Raw genomic sequence first — 13,337 nt, forward strand, 5'->3', positions numbered from 1 at the left:
CATCCTGACCCTCCACATGTGCTGGGCAGTTCAGCCTCAGGTGAAATTCTGATCACCCCACAGGCAAAAGCTTCACACCCCACCCCTACAGAGGTCACATCAAATCGCCATCAGTCAAACCACAACAATCAACACCCCTTATCAACTCCACAACCAGAAATCAGAGTTTTACACAGGTTTCTCCAGCCCCTGGGCAGCTGCAGAAGCTCCTGAGTTAATCCCTGGAGTTGGGGGAGAGCAGGACCATTGCTCTTTTCTCCTGAAGTGCATTTCCCTCCTTCTCTCGGACTTTGGCAGCTCTGGTGTGGATTTTATTGCTGGCATTTAGAAGAATAAGTGCTCCCTGCCACACAGGATGGGAAAGGTTTCTCCCCCAGGGAACAGAACACAGAGACTGATTAAGAGAGCAGCAGGTATTTAAGAACATAAAAAATATTGGCAGGTGAGGGCTGCAGCTCTCACTGAGCAGGGGCTGGTGCAGGAACAGAGCTCACCTGCTGATTTCCAGCAGGGAACAGCACTGGTGAAGAATAAGTCCTTTAGCTTGGGATTTTTGTACACTTTAATAGAAAAAAGGTTGAAAAGTAATCAAAACTTGCTTCCGCAGAGGAGTGAATCAGATGCTCCTGTTGGGTCTGTGCTCCTGCTGAGCCACACCTGGTGGTCCATGCTCCATCTTCCCAAATCTCCTGCAGAAATTGGCTGACAAAAAAGGAGATGATTGGGAGCAGGCACCTGATTCCACTAACATAAATTAGCTAACAAACTATATTAGCCTGACTGGATTATTTGAACATTTTAAAAGCAAAAAAAGAATAAATGAGCTGGCCAAAGGATAAACGTGGGCCAGACTAACAAAGGCAGGACTACCCAGGCCAGGTGTGTGCTCAGTCCTGCTCCAGGATCCACAAAGGGTGTTGCTCCTTCACTCTGGTTAACCCTGCTGTGGTGGAACTGAGAGCATCTGCAGAAAACCATTAAATAACTGGGATTTCTTTAAACAGCAACAGAAGTGTCCACATGTAGAAAATGCTCAAAAACAGCACAAAAAATGAACACATTACAAAACTGCTGAAAGAACTTAGGAAGAACTGCAGAACTATAAACTTTATCTTGTACACATAAAAGACACAACCACTGGGTCTTGTACTGATGGCATAGAAATTTCCTTTATTTTGTACAAAAAATACAGAATTTATATATTTCAAAATAATTTGCGATCACTATTTAAACTTTTAAACTTATAACCATTATTTGTATGAAGCATTTCAAAATAACGGTACAATGTCATAAACAAGTTTATCCAAGTATAATGAGGATATTTTTCAAGTAAATCCCAACAGCTAGAGAAAATTAAAATTAGTCATTTCAGTTGTATTTGATTAGGACATCATTCTATCACTGAATAAGCTTAATGAAAACAGTTTCTAGAAGTTTATTGAAATTATACATTCTCCCATCAAGTATACACTGTTGGACAAAAATAAAAATTAACTGCGAGAGTATCACACAGTCCTATCAAGTCTTTTCAAAGCAGTCTTGTCCTCCAACAGAAAAAGAAAAACATTTTTGTGCAGCACAGGACAGCCTTGGGACAGCTCATTCTAGAACAAGCTGTGAGCTCGTGGGTCACACTGTGCTCCTGCAGTGTCCTTTAGTCTTCATCTTCATTTGTGCTGCAGAGAAAAAGCAATGGGTTGGGCTTGGGAGACACCTCCAAGAAATTTCCCTTCCCAGCAGCATCTTCCAAAAATCTGTCAGGCTCGGGTACAGGGTTTTCTTCTTGTTCCTGTGAAATGCAGCCTGAAGTAGCCAATCCTTCAGGCTGCTCTGAAAGTCTCATTGCAGACTGGATTTGCATTTCTAATTCTTCTACCAGTTTTCCAGAAGGAGTGGTAGATTGCAGGGAAACCTTTGATTTCCCATCCCCGACCTCCATCGCCCAAGTGTCTGTGCCCTGCCTCAATCCATTACAGTCAATAAGTGGAGCTGTCCTCTCCTCCTGCAGCGTGCCTTGCAAAGAATTTATTTCCCCATCTTCACTGGTCGAGGACTCCTGCTCATCTGAATCAGAGCCTTCTGTCTCAGATGATGAAGTGCTGCTGGATTCTTCAGAGTCACTTGTCTCCGACTCGGAGCAAAGCAGCTGTTGCTTGGAAACTGTGCCAGCAGCTTTTAACGCCTTCTCTTCCTCCTGTACCAGCACTGCTGCTGCTTCCAGCTCTTCCAGCTCCAGCCCCATGTGGGACTTGCTGAGCGTGGTTTTCTGCAAGGACTCACAAAGTGCAGCCAACTTTTTTGACCTTTAACAAAGAACAAGATATGTTATTGAACCTGACAAGCAGAACTTTCCCATTTGATAACGAGAACACCAATCTCAAACATTTCTGCCATTTGCTTGGTATGCAAACAACTTTCTTCTGCAACCCTGACTGTAAGAGTGGATGTTACAGAAGGAAAAACAATCAGAAGGATTCCTAATTACAATTATTTGGGTAACTTTTCCCACAAGGTTAGACAATATCCCACTGAAATGCTTTGAGGATACCTTCCTGAAAGATCCTGCTGTGGGATGTTTCAGCTGTGCACAGTGAGGGAGGAGAGATCCCAGAACAAACCTCTTCAGGTTTGCTGTCTTTAGCAGCCCACTCTGCAGCACAGGACTGGCTGGATGAAGTTTATGTGCAGCAAAATCATTTTGGTTTCCTACCCTCCCAGACATATCTGGGAAATGCATATGAACCAGGAGAACATTCTGATTAGTGATCCAGGCTCCTCCTCTCCCACCCAGCCTGCTCTCCCACGATCACAGGAGATGTTCAATAACTCTGGCTGCAGATGTACTTCACCCTTCCCTTGGAATTCAGCTGAAATATCATTCAGCAGGAGTACCAGGACCATTTAGATAGATGCCCCTAATAAAGCAGACACACCACACTGGCTTCAAATCTCTGGTGCAGCCCCATCCATTTCCTCCAGTGCTGGAAGCCAGCACATGCTTTACCAGGAAAGGGCACCATGGATTTATAAACAGAGACTCGAAATGGAGGGGGGTGAGGGCAGAGGGGAAAACGGGCATAAAAACCCAAACATACATCCTGTTTCTTGTTGTGGAGTTTTGCCTCAGACTATCAATCAGCTTTTCACCACTTCCTGCAGCAGCAGGTCTGCTATAAATCCTGCAGTAACTGACTGGGTTTCATTTCCTCTGCCAGGGCTGTGAACCTGCAAGGCACGACACACTGACACTGGAGCAAGGAGCTGGGGATGTAATACACAGCTCCTGCAAGGCAGAAGTTAAAGTGCTTGTTCTCTCACTTGAATGATTTTAAAGATCTTTATATTCTATTTCCCAGGGGGCATAATTACTCAGTATAACATAGATGCTTCCACTTTTTTTTTTTGCTCCTAAAGGAATTGCATTTTTAAGTGGGGGAAGGGAAATTCAGTGCAGCTTCTTACACATTTTACAGACAGGGCAACATTTAAATGCTTTAAAAACTTGGAATAAAACACACTAGACTTTCTTAGTTCAACCCACTGACCAGGAAACTGTGAAATAATTTTCCCAGAAGTAAAGCAACAGAAAACACTTTCTATTTCTAGAATTTTCAAGTCTAAAGCTAAGAATTAAATGCAACATAATCCTACCAGCCTCTAATAAAAAAAAGGGGCACCAAATTTTAAAAACTTATTAGAATAATGTTTTTCTTTCTAGCAACTTATTTCCATTTTTTTGTCAAGGACTTGCATTTTTCTTGAAAAGTTATGGGGGATTTGAGAAATTGCCAACTTAATTGGGAACAAAGCAAGCACTCTCCCCGCTCCATCGGAAAAGAGAAAGGAAAAGAAGCCAAGTGATGCATTGAGAGGTTCATGGAGCCTTGCAGGTAGGTGGGAACAGAACAAGTGGCTGCAGGGCAATCTGCCTGCTGAGCACACTGGGGAGAAGCTGATTTACACCCCAGGTCACAAGAGTTTATATCCCTTTCAGAAAGCATTTTGCTTTGCTTTTCCAACAGCCTCTTTCCTTCCTTCCAACTGTGTGTGCACGTGCCCTTCCCCTGCGAGAGCGCTCAGACCATGAAGGTTCAGTTCCTTCTCCTCCCCTCTTGCTGCCTGTCCTCAGGCACAGGAGCTCCAAAGGCTGGGTGTGCCCTGCCACAGAGCCCTGGTTTGTGCCACTTCATCCCACTGACCCCATCAGCAACTCACTCACCACACACCCTCTGCCACAGCAACTTCCCCCCAGTTCCCACTGCCTGTCTCGGCCATTTCACTGCTGCCGTTATGACAGAACAGCAATTTTCAAAGTCCTGGTTCTCCCAACACTTCCACTGTATCTGTCAATTTCTATATGTGTATTCTATAATTCTATTCTGTAATTCTATATGGGTTTTTTTTTTTTTGCTTTTTCCTATTTTGCCTGTTTTTTCTAACTTTTCATGCCTATTTCCCTTGCTCCAGACTCTCAGTCCTTAAAACCCTCTCCCCCTACTTCACTATTTTCTTATAATGCAGTTTATATATTAAGATACAGAAATATATCACAGAACTGCACCAAGTATTAAGGAGCTGTATGACATAATGTGCTTTTTTGGCATTAACAAACACTTTGCTGTGTCCAGGTTACCTAATGCCAAGTGTTAAGGAAGAAAACACACAGTGATGGACTTGTTTGACTCTACACACATTCTGCTACTAAATTCAAAGTGGTCCTGCTGACAGATAAAATAATGATCTCCCTAAAGCAATTAAGTTGGTTTTTTAACTCTTGGCCACATCAGGTATTTGCTGTCCCTGCTCACTGCTGGGGGTTGGACTAAATGGCCTTTAAATGTCCCTTCCAAGCCCAAATATTCTGACTACAAAAAGTCCCATTTCAGTTTGCTCAGTAGTTCAAATGTTTCTTCCCAACTTTCACTCTTCTCACCCAGTCTCCATCAGAATCTACAGAACTCAACTTTTAAATATGAGACAAACTCAAAACTGTCACCCCTTAACAATTTTATACATAAACCCAAAAAAACTCTGTTCCCCAACTCTGCAATCTTGTATTTAAAAAACAAAAAAAACCAGCAAAGAACACTTGAAGAATGAGGTTGTTTCTTTTCTGCCCCTGTGCAAGGGACTAAGAGAATTACAATTAGCCCTCAGTTCATCTCCTTTAAGGCAATTATCTAATTTGAAGGAGAACCAAGTTTCAGGAGTACATTTCACATCAGCCTTAAGAAAAGGTGACAGTACTCCCTGGACAAAAAACGAGGCAAACAGACTAAAAATCAGCATGGAGATGCTTTCAAAGGGAGACCATGAGTCTCTGGGCTGATGGCTTCCCGAGGTGAAAGATAAGCAACAATTCAGGAAAACAAAAATGAGACACCAGAAATGAGATCTTGTGTATGAGAGACCTGCAGTAAACAGGCCCTGCTGTTTCCAAAACCTTTTGAGTAGTGTTTGAGAGATTAGACAGCAAATACTTTAATTTTTCAAGTATGATTAATGGAATCCATGATTACTTTAAGACATGCTCATTCAGTATGCACATTTGTGGTAATGATATCTTATTATTATGGTAATAGTGTTCTTACATAAACATGCATAATAGGTTTTAAAGGTGCTACACATGATAATTATTAGTTATCACAATGTCAGTTGCTTAAGGAAAATGTTTAATTACAGGTTAAACTGATCAGATGCATGTTTTGTTTAATGCATAGCTTTGAGGAAGAGATAAGAGAAGCATCTCGGGGCTTGTCCATGCAGTCTGGAATTAAAATTCCAAGGCAGAACTACAGTAATCCTTGTCTAGGCACAAGAGAGTTTCTTCAGGTGCTAGAAGAAGAAAAAAATCTTGTTCTACAGATCTTAGATTATAAAGGAGTGAAACTGGGCTGAAAAGAACAAAGAATCAAAAGAGATTTAGCAAATAAAGGGAGATGGATGGAATTCTGAGAAAAATAAAAAGAGGATTATGGCAACAGGCAAGGGAGATCATTAGAGGTTTACAGCAAAGGCCACCTGTGGCAGCATGAAGAGAAGAGCTGGTGATGGCACTGACTGCAGGACAGGGACACGAGGGACAAGCAGGGTGCAGGACACAACTCCAGGTAAAGCCAAACTCCTACAAGCTCCAGTTCTGCTTTCTGTTCCAGGGAGCACAGGATCTGAAGAGTCAAGATAGCTGTTATCTGCAGAACATAGAGCTGTGAGGAAGAAGTCTCACTGCAGACAGACACCAGGGATTTGATTGTTTTCAAGGAAGATTTCACATAAGCTGGAAGACAAAAATCAACCCAGTCACTGACAGTAAAAAACAAATGCAGGAATTGGAGGGTGGGGCACATCCAGCCACAAAATCCTCTCATTTTTCCCCCAGTGATGAAGAAAAAAAAATTATGCTTCTGTATACTATGTCCATCAGCCAGCACTATGTAAGGAAAAAGGTTTAAAGACAGAGTGTTAATAGCTCAGACCTTCCCATCTGCCTGGTACTTCCCCCTTACATGCAGAACTCTTGTTTTAGCAGTTATGTTAAAAAAGACCAAACAACTCAAAGAGAAATTGAAAATATAAAAGTCAGCAATCTGCTCCTCATTCTGAATGATGGTGGTACTGCACACTCAATCATGGCAGGGGAATTACAGATCTAAAACACTCTGCAGATTATTGGCAAACATGGGAGTGAATGTCACTGCCCAGAGCAGCTGTGGCTGCCCCTGGACCCCTGGAAATGTCCAAGGTCAGGCTGGAAAGGGCTTGGAGCACCCTGGGACAGTGGGAGGTGTCCCTGGTTGAAACTGGCTGATCTTTAAGGTCCCTTCCAACCCAAACCATTCCATGGTTCTGTGAAAGATTCACACACTGGCAGCACAGCCTCCCAAAGCTGCAGTCAGTAAAATCTGTGGAATGGAAAGTGACTTTTCCTGCACAGGCACAAGCTCCAGCTTGCTTTTGTTTTTGTAAACAATAGAAGGATTATTTCTACTGGCTCATCAATTTGGCTTTGCATTCACAGATGCACACAAACATCCCCTGTTCTGAAGTACTCAGTGTAAACAAGGTGTAAGACACGGCAAAGCCTCCCTGGTATCTCCCCTGGCTCATCCTGGCCAAGTGGCAGCTCAGAGCTGCCAGGGCACAGGAGGAAAGGGACCAAGCAGGGGAGCCTCAGTGTCACAAACACTGACAGCAGTTCTGCTGGCCAGGCTGCTGCTTGAATGGGACCCAACTGATCTTGGAATGAACTAAAGGTGATGTTGCTCACATGTGGACAGGGCCCACTCAGTGTTCAGTGGCAATCAGTGCCCCATGCTGGCAGGGCTGCCAAGCCCTGTTTTAGAGTGTGAAGCCCTTCCATTAATTATCTTTAAACCTTGCAGGCAAGATAAACAAGTCTCAGAGGCAGCAGAGCCGTGTCAAGCACGGACGTGCCTGCGGAGCGAGCGGGGCTGAGCGCGGCCCTGCAGCTCCTGGGGATGCATTCAAACATCCAAACATCCAAACATGCAAACATGCAAACATGCAAACAGCAGCAGCAGCAGCCTGCTGGGCCACTCTGCAGGGCTGACACATACTCCAAGGGCTGCTATTTAACTTCTCTCCACTCAGCACGAGCTCTGGACACACAGGATCCATCTCATGGTAAAGCTGCTGCATTAAGCAAAAGGTTTCCTGTCTGCTGCATCACAAGAGCCTTAATTTTATATCTGCAACACACAAGGAGTCACCAAGTTTAAAGAGAAAGCATCAGGCTATATTTACACCACCTTTCTCCACGAGGCCTGGCAAAACTCAGACTTAGCAGAGCAAGTTTCACAGACAGCCTCTTTCTTTGATAAAACAGATAAGATATCAAGCAATACAACCAGACCAGTATCCCCACTTTAAATGTGTTCCAAATTACATACCTGGCAGCACTGCTTACAATTTCCCACAATTATTCATTTAGCCAGAGGCACTGCAAGTATGAAGACAATTCTAGAGTTAATATTATCTCAGACATCACCAGATATTATCCCAGAGCCTGAGCAGTTCAGATACAGAGAGTGTGTAAATTTACTATCTGCGAGACATTGAAATGTCAGTTAAACTATATGGAAAAATGAAATTTTCTGCCTTGCCACCAAGACTGGTTGAGGACAGGCTGCAATAGGACATGCCTGGTGTTTCTGCAGGGTCTGTCCCTAGTGAACAAAAGGGCACCTGCAAAGGGACAGGCTCTCCACACCCTTCAGATGGTCTCATTTTCCCCCTGCTCACAGTGGCTCTTGCTGGATTCCATCCATCACTGTCTTCCAGCCAAGCCTGATCTGCTCACACATCAGGGGTATGAAGAGACATTGTTCCAGTCTCCAGATAATGCCAGAGGAGCTCCCCATGGAATTCTGTCAGCATCCTGGTGTACATTCATATCCCTATGTCAGTAAGTCTACAGCTCAAGTTCTCTCAAAGCAGAAGGCACAACAACTTACAGCCAAACACAGCAGCAGAAGGTAAGAAAGTGAACTCATACAAGAATGACACAGCTGGCAAAGCACCCAACTAGTCCATCAGGAAGAAAAGAAATTGTTCTTTGCTCTAAAATTCAGATACAGCTTCTATCTAGTCTCAAACAGCTACTGGAGCAACCAAACTGGTGATTTTTGGGGAAAGCTTGAAGCTGGTAACTGAGATCACCCTGGTCACTGATCAGCATACTCTGAGAGCCAGGGATGGAGGATAAAGCAGAGGGAAGGCACATTCAAAAATGGCTGTAACAGAACTCAAACTTCAGGGGTTTAGCCCAAAAGTAGCACAAATCCTTCAGCAAGGCAAATAACAATGAGAAACAATCCTCCACACCTGATGTGCACTTTCAGGCAGCTTGAAAGAAAAAAAAAAGATTGAATTCTTATGATACAGAATTGACAGACAATTTGATTTTAATAAAATATTCAAGACATGAAAGAGTCTAGGTTTGATCAGGCCTGACTGGTAAGACACAGGAGCAATAATGATGATGGCACTGAATACTAAAGCAGAATTCATTAATGCAGAAACAGCTCCAGTCAACAGGCACAAAATTGCATAAATGGTCCAACAATGGGGTTAGATCACAAAACCCCTCTAGTTCAGGAAAAGAACCCTTATAAATGGACATTTAGGTGCAATAATAAGAAACTCATCACACTAAAGGCACCATCCATTTGCCCAAACCACTCTTTAAAAAGTCATGGGTTACAAAAGAACTTGAGCCTCAGAATCTGCCCAGAGACAAGAGACGAAGGCTCAATTACACTTTTAGAGTGTGTTTTATAGTATCTCACATATTTCACCATTTATTATTTCACTTTCAAGGTTATTTATAATGAGTGCTTCAATTATACACTAGTCAGTGACCTCCAATCATAGTGAATTAGCTTTGAAAAAGCAAGTTCAGGAGCAGGGAACAAAAATACTCCAAAGGAAGTTCTGAAGGAAATTCAGAGCAGAAAATAATCTGGATAAGTATTAATAGTGCCACCCACTTTGCCTGTCATGCACACTGCTGAATTACAGACCATGACAACAACTAACTTTACACAGTTTTTACTGCTGAAGTATCCTACTACAGAGTTTTACCCCAATTCCCCACAAGGCTGGGCAATCTGTGCACAGATTTTACTTCATCTGGATCTGGGAACACAACTATTCCTTTCAAGCTAAAACTTAAAGCACAATACTACCATGAAGTTTAAGGCATGAACTGAAAAATACACACAGCACCTGAACCTGAACATGGCAACAAAAGGCCCTCACCCAGAAGAACACAGAAAATATTTTATAATCATCTGGAAGATGAGTAAGTAACATCTAAATTTCTTTCCAGCCTTTATTAGCTGGTTAGCTCATCATAGCCTACCTGCCTTAGGAGATCTGAAAGAATCCCAGAAGAGGTCATAGAATTAACAGAGATAAAAACAAACAGAACCATCCAACAGTTTCATGTGCTCAGTTTATTATACACTTTTATAGTAAGAGGGAGAAGCCATAAATAACTCCATTAAAATCTCATTAGCTCTGATCAATGAGTACAGAAGATAATGGAAGAATGTTAGTAAAGGAAAAACAGGATCATTTTCTTCAGAACTTAGGTAAAAATTGACCTAAACTTTAACTAATCTTCTACCTTATCTGCAACAAAAGACAGATGAGTGTAAACATAACAGCAAAAACACAACATTTGTTCACAGGAATTAGTCCTGGATTAATCACTGTTTTCATAGAAAAGAAACAAACCACCTCCCCAGCACATCAAAGACTACTTAATTTCTAAACTTCAAGACAGTACTCAAAAAAAAATAAGTGTTCAATCTGTGCAAGATCTTTTATGCAACTGCAGGCAGGAATTTTTGCTTTCTATCTCTCAAGATGATGGACTCTGATTTTCAGCCTAAATAACCTAGCTCTGCACAGTTACACTGTCCATGTCCATACTGACTGTTAATAATTTCCTTTCTAACAGCTCCTGGAAACAGCAGGCAACTTTATCAAATTTAAGAGCAACTAGAATTTAAAGATCTTTGAATTCCTACATATTTCATGAAAATAAGGAGAGGGATGAATAATGAGCCTCCTGGGACAAGGCTGGCAGGACACAGCTACTGTAGGAGGCCAGGGCAGGCACCCACCAGCCACTGATCCATGCTAATTCCAGCTGTGGAGGTGTCAAAGGATGTGGGAAAGGGACTAGAGCAGAAGAATTGAGTTGGGAAGTTTATAAAGTCTTTTCTCCTCCTTTCCTCACAGATCCCTGATAAAGCAGAGACAGGAAAAGTTCCCTGCACAGCAAATCTTCACTGCAAACAGGAAAACCTCACTGAAAAAATCAGTGCTGGGTTCAGAAGTGTGGAAAATGCATCTCCCTGTGAGCAGCATGCCCCCACTTCAACTGGAGAGGAGGAGAAAAGCTGAAATGCAGCACCAGGAGCAGAAAAGCTGAAATGCAGGAGCAGAAAAGCTGAAATGCAGCACCAGGAGCAGAAAAGCTGAAATGCAGCACCAGGAGCAGAAAAGCTGAAATGCAGCACCAGGAGATGACTCTGGGCATGAGAAACCACCCTTCTGTGCAGGTGACAAAACACAGCCCTGCCCCATAAACAGCGGCTGATGGGGAGAATCCAGCAGGCTTAAGGGGAACATAAAATGCTTTAATCTTGGAATTCTGGCTTTCAAAGGGCATTACATGGATTCTGAAACCAAGAGAGTGATGTACTTACACTGCAATCCAACTGGCAGTCTTGTAAACATGAACTGCTATCTACATAGCTTAAAGTACTACAGTTTGTTAACCATAAATCAAATAGAAAACAGCACCAGCGTTTCAATTTAAGTGACTTCTTTTATGTTAATAAGTCTGAATGTTTCAAGTGACTTTCCCCCCTTATTTATTCTGAAATTCCACAGTGCTTCTTTCATAATGAATCTAAATACTGCATGAGCTGAACTTCACATTTATAAATATTTTAAAAAAAGATGAAGCTTTCCAATATAACATCTTACTTTCATTACTTGCTCTTTTTGATAAGTTGAAACCAAACAGATCATGGATTATAAAAGAAATCAAGTACAGCTTACTTATGTAGATGATATTATGAAAATATTCGTAAGAGAAAACAGACTTGGAATTAATATTGCACTATAAAAAGAAACTGAAGAGTATTTATATGTTTTAAGAATAATTTAACAGAGCTCTGTTGCCAAAACAGCTCCAGTAAGTTGCAGCCAGTCCAAACATCTAATAATGGCACAGCTTCCATAGTCATATATGATAAACACAAATAATGAAAGATGAATAGATAACTCACCACAAAACAGATGCAGAGAGAGATTTTATAAAATGCTAGTAATATTGGCTGTGTTACAGAAATGGAACACTGAACTGTTCTGTATTAGCCCCATTTCCCTCAAGTTTCTTTGCTGCCATTGCCTAGAATTTGGTCTTCACCATCACTGCTGGTGACCTAGGAGAAAGCTCTTCTCATGCTGCAAATCAGACAATTTGTGTTCCAGTATGGGAATGAAAGGTACTCACACAGCAGGGCAGAAAATGTGAATTTTACTTTCAGGATAACGCTAGCAAAGTCCCGTATTACAAAAATAACAACAATGGCAGGGAACAGGTTTAAAGGCACAATTACAAACATTACTCCAGCATGATCCTACCCCTCCACAATGGAATTTATCCACCAAACAACACAGTGGGGCTGATCAGAGTTTAACTCCTCCACTGCTCCATCGCTGTGACTGACACTCAGAACACCTGAAGGGAAAACTCCACCTGCAGCCCCCTCAGTCCATCCTCAACCCAGTCTGAACAGGAAAGGACACCAAACCAGAGCATCTTGCAAGCTGCTGGCAGGAAGCCAGATTTCTGCAAGGGGCTGGAGTGCCCAGCCTGCTCCCAGCTCCTCCACATCCCCTGGGTGCTCAGGCACCTGCTGCCAGCTGCTCTGGGGCACCACTGAACAAGGGATGGTCTGAAACTGCAGCAGGGTCCACTCAGGTTAGATATAAGAACAGTTTTTAACAATGAGGGTGATAAAACACTGGGAAAGGCTGCTCAGAGAAGCTGTGGCTGCCCCATCCCTGGAAATATTCAGGGTCAGGTTGGGCAGGGCTTGGAGCAACCAGACAGAGTTGAAGATGTCCCAGCTCATTGCAGGAGGGTTGGGCTGGGTGCCTCTAAAGGTGCCTCCCAACCCAAACTGCTCCATGATCATGCCTCATAGAAATAATGACTATTATTAGGCTAGCTGCTGAGCAGGTTGGAAACAAAGCAGAAAGATGTTCCCAGCCTAGAGCTCAGCTTCCCCCTTGGAGCAGGGCTGCACATTCCACCTGCTCAGGAAGGGAACGACTGCACCAGCTCATCCTCCCCTCACCAAACCAGAAATGCACTCAGCTGAGCTGTGCTGCCTGAACAGACACAGATCACTGACCCTTCTGCAGGCACACAGCAACTGCCTCCCCACAACTTTGGAAAATCAAAGCAGTAGCCTGAGGGGGGAAAAAAATGGCTTTCTTCTTTGCCTTCTCTGCCCACAGCAAGGTGCATTCAGACACAGCCTGAAGGAAGCTGAGCTATAGAAAAGTGATGGAATAAATAGGAAAAAACAACAGAGGGCAGGAGAGCAAAAACATCAAAGGAAACTGCAGCTAGCAGCTGGAAGGAGAGATTAAATCCCTTGTTAAAAATCCATGTTTTACAGGGCTTGCTAAAACATACATGAGAGGGAATTTCTGGTATAATACACATCTGTCTATCACCTCTCTGAGCCCTCAGGGCAGTGTTTTGCCTTAAGGCTCTCAGGTCA

At 42.8% G+C, this 13,337-nt stretch overlaps 1 protein-coding gene across 2 annotated transcripts in view; it reads right to left on the reverse strand.

The window, feature by feature from the left end:
* Window positions 1-1,144: 1,144 nt before the first annotated feature.
* Window positions 1,145-13,337, reverse strand: part of SHQ1 (SHQ1, H/ACA ribonucleoprotein assembly factor) — a 38,666-nt gene continuing 26,473 nt past the window's right edge. For both annotated transcript variants that reach the window (XM_077184610.1, XM_077184611.1), the window contains exon 12: window positions 1,145-2,303. In XM_077184610.1, the coding sequence (XP_077040725.1) occupies window positions 1,655-2,303 (649 nt within the window). In that variant the 3' untranslated portion in view covers window positions 1,145-1,654. The remainder of the gene's footprint in view (window positions 2,304-13,337) is intronic.

The sequence above is a fragment of the Agelaius phoeniceus genome, chromosome 11 (assembly GCF_051311805.1).
Source record: "Agelaius phoeniceus isolate bAgePho1 chromosome 11, bAgePho1.hap1, whole genome shotgun sequence".
NCBI classification, from domain to species: domain Eukaryota; kingdom Metazoa; phylum Chordata; class Aves; order Passeriformes; family Icteridae; genus Agelaius; species Agelaius phoeniceus.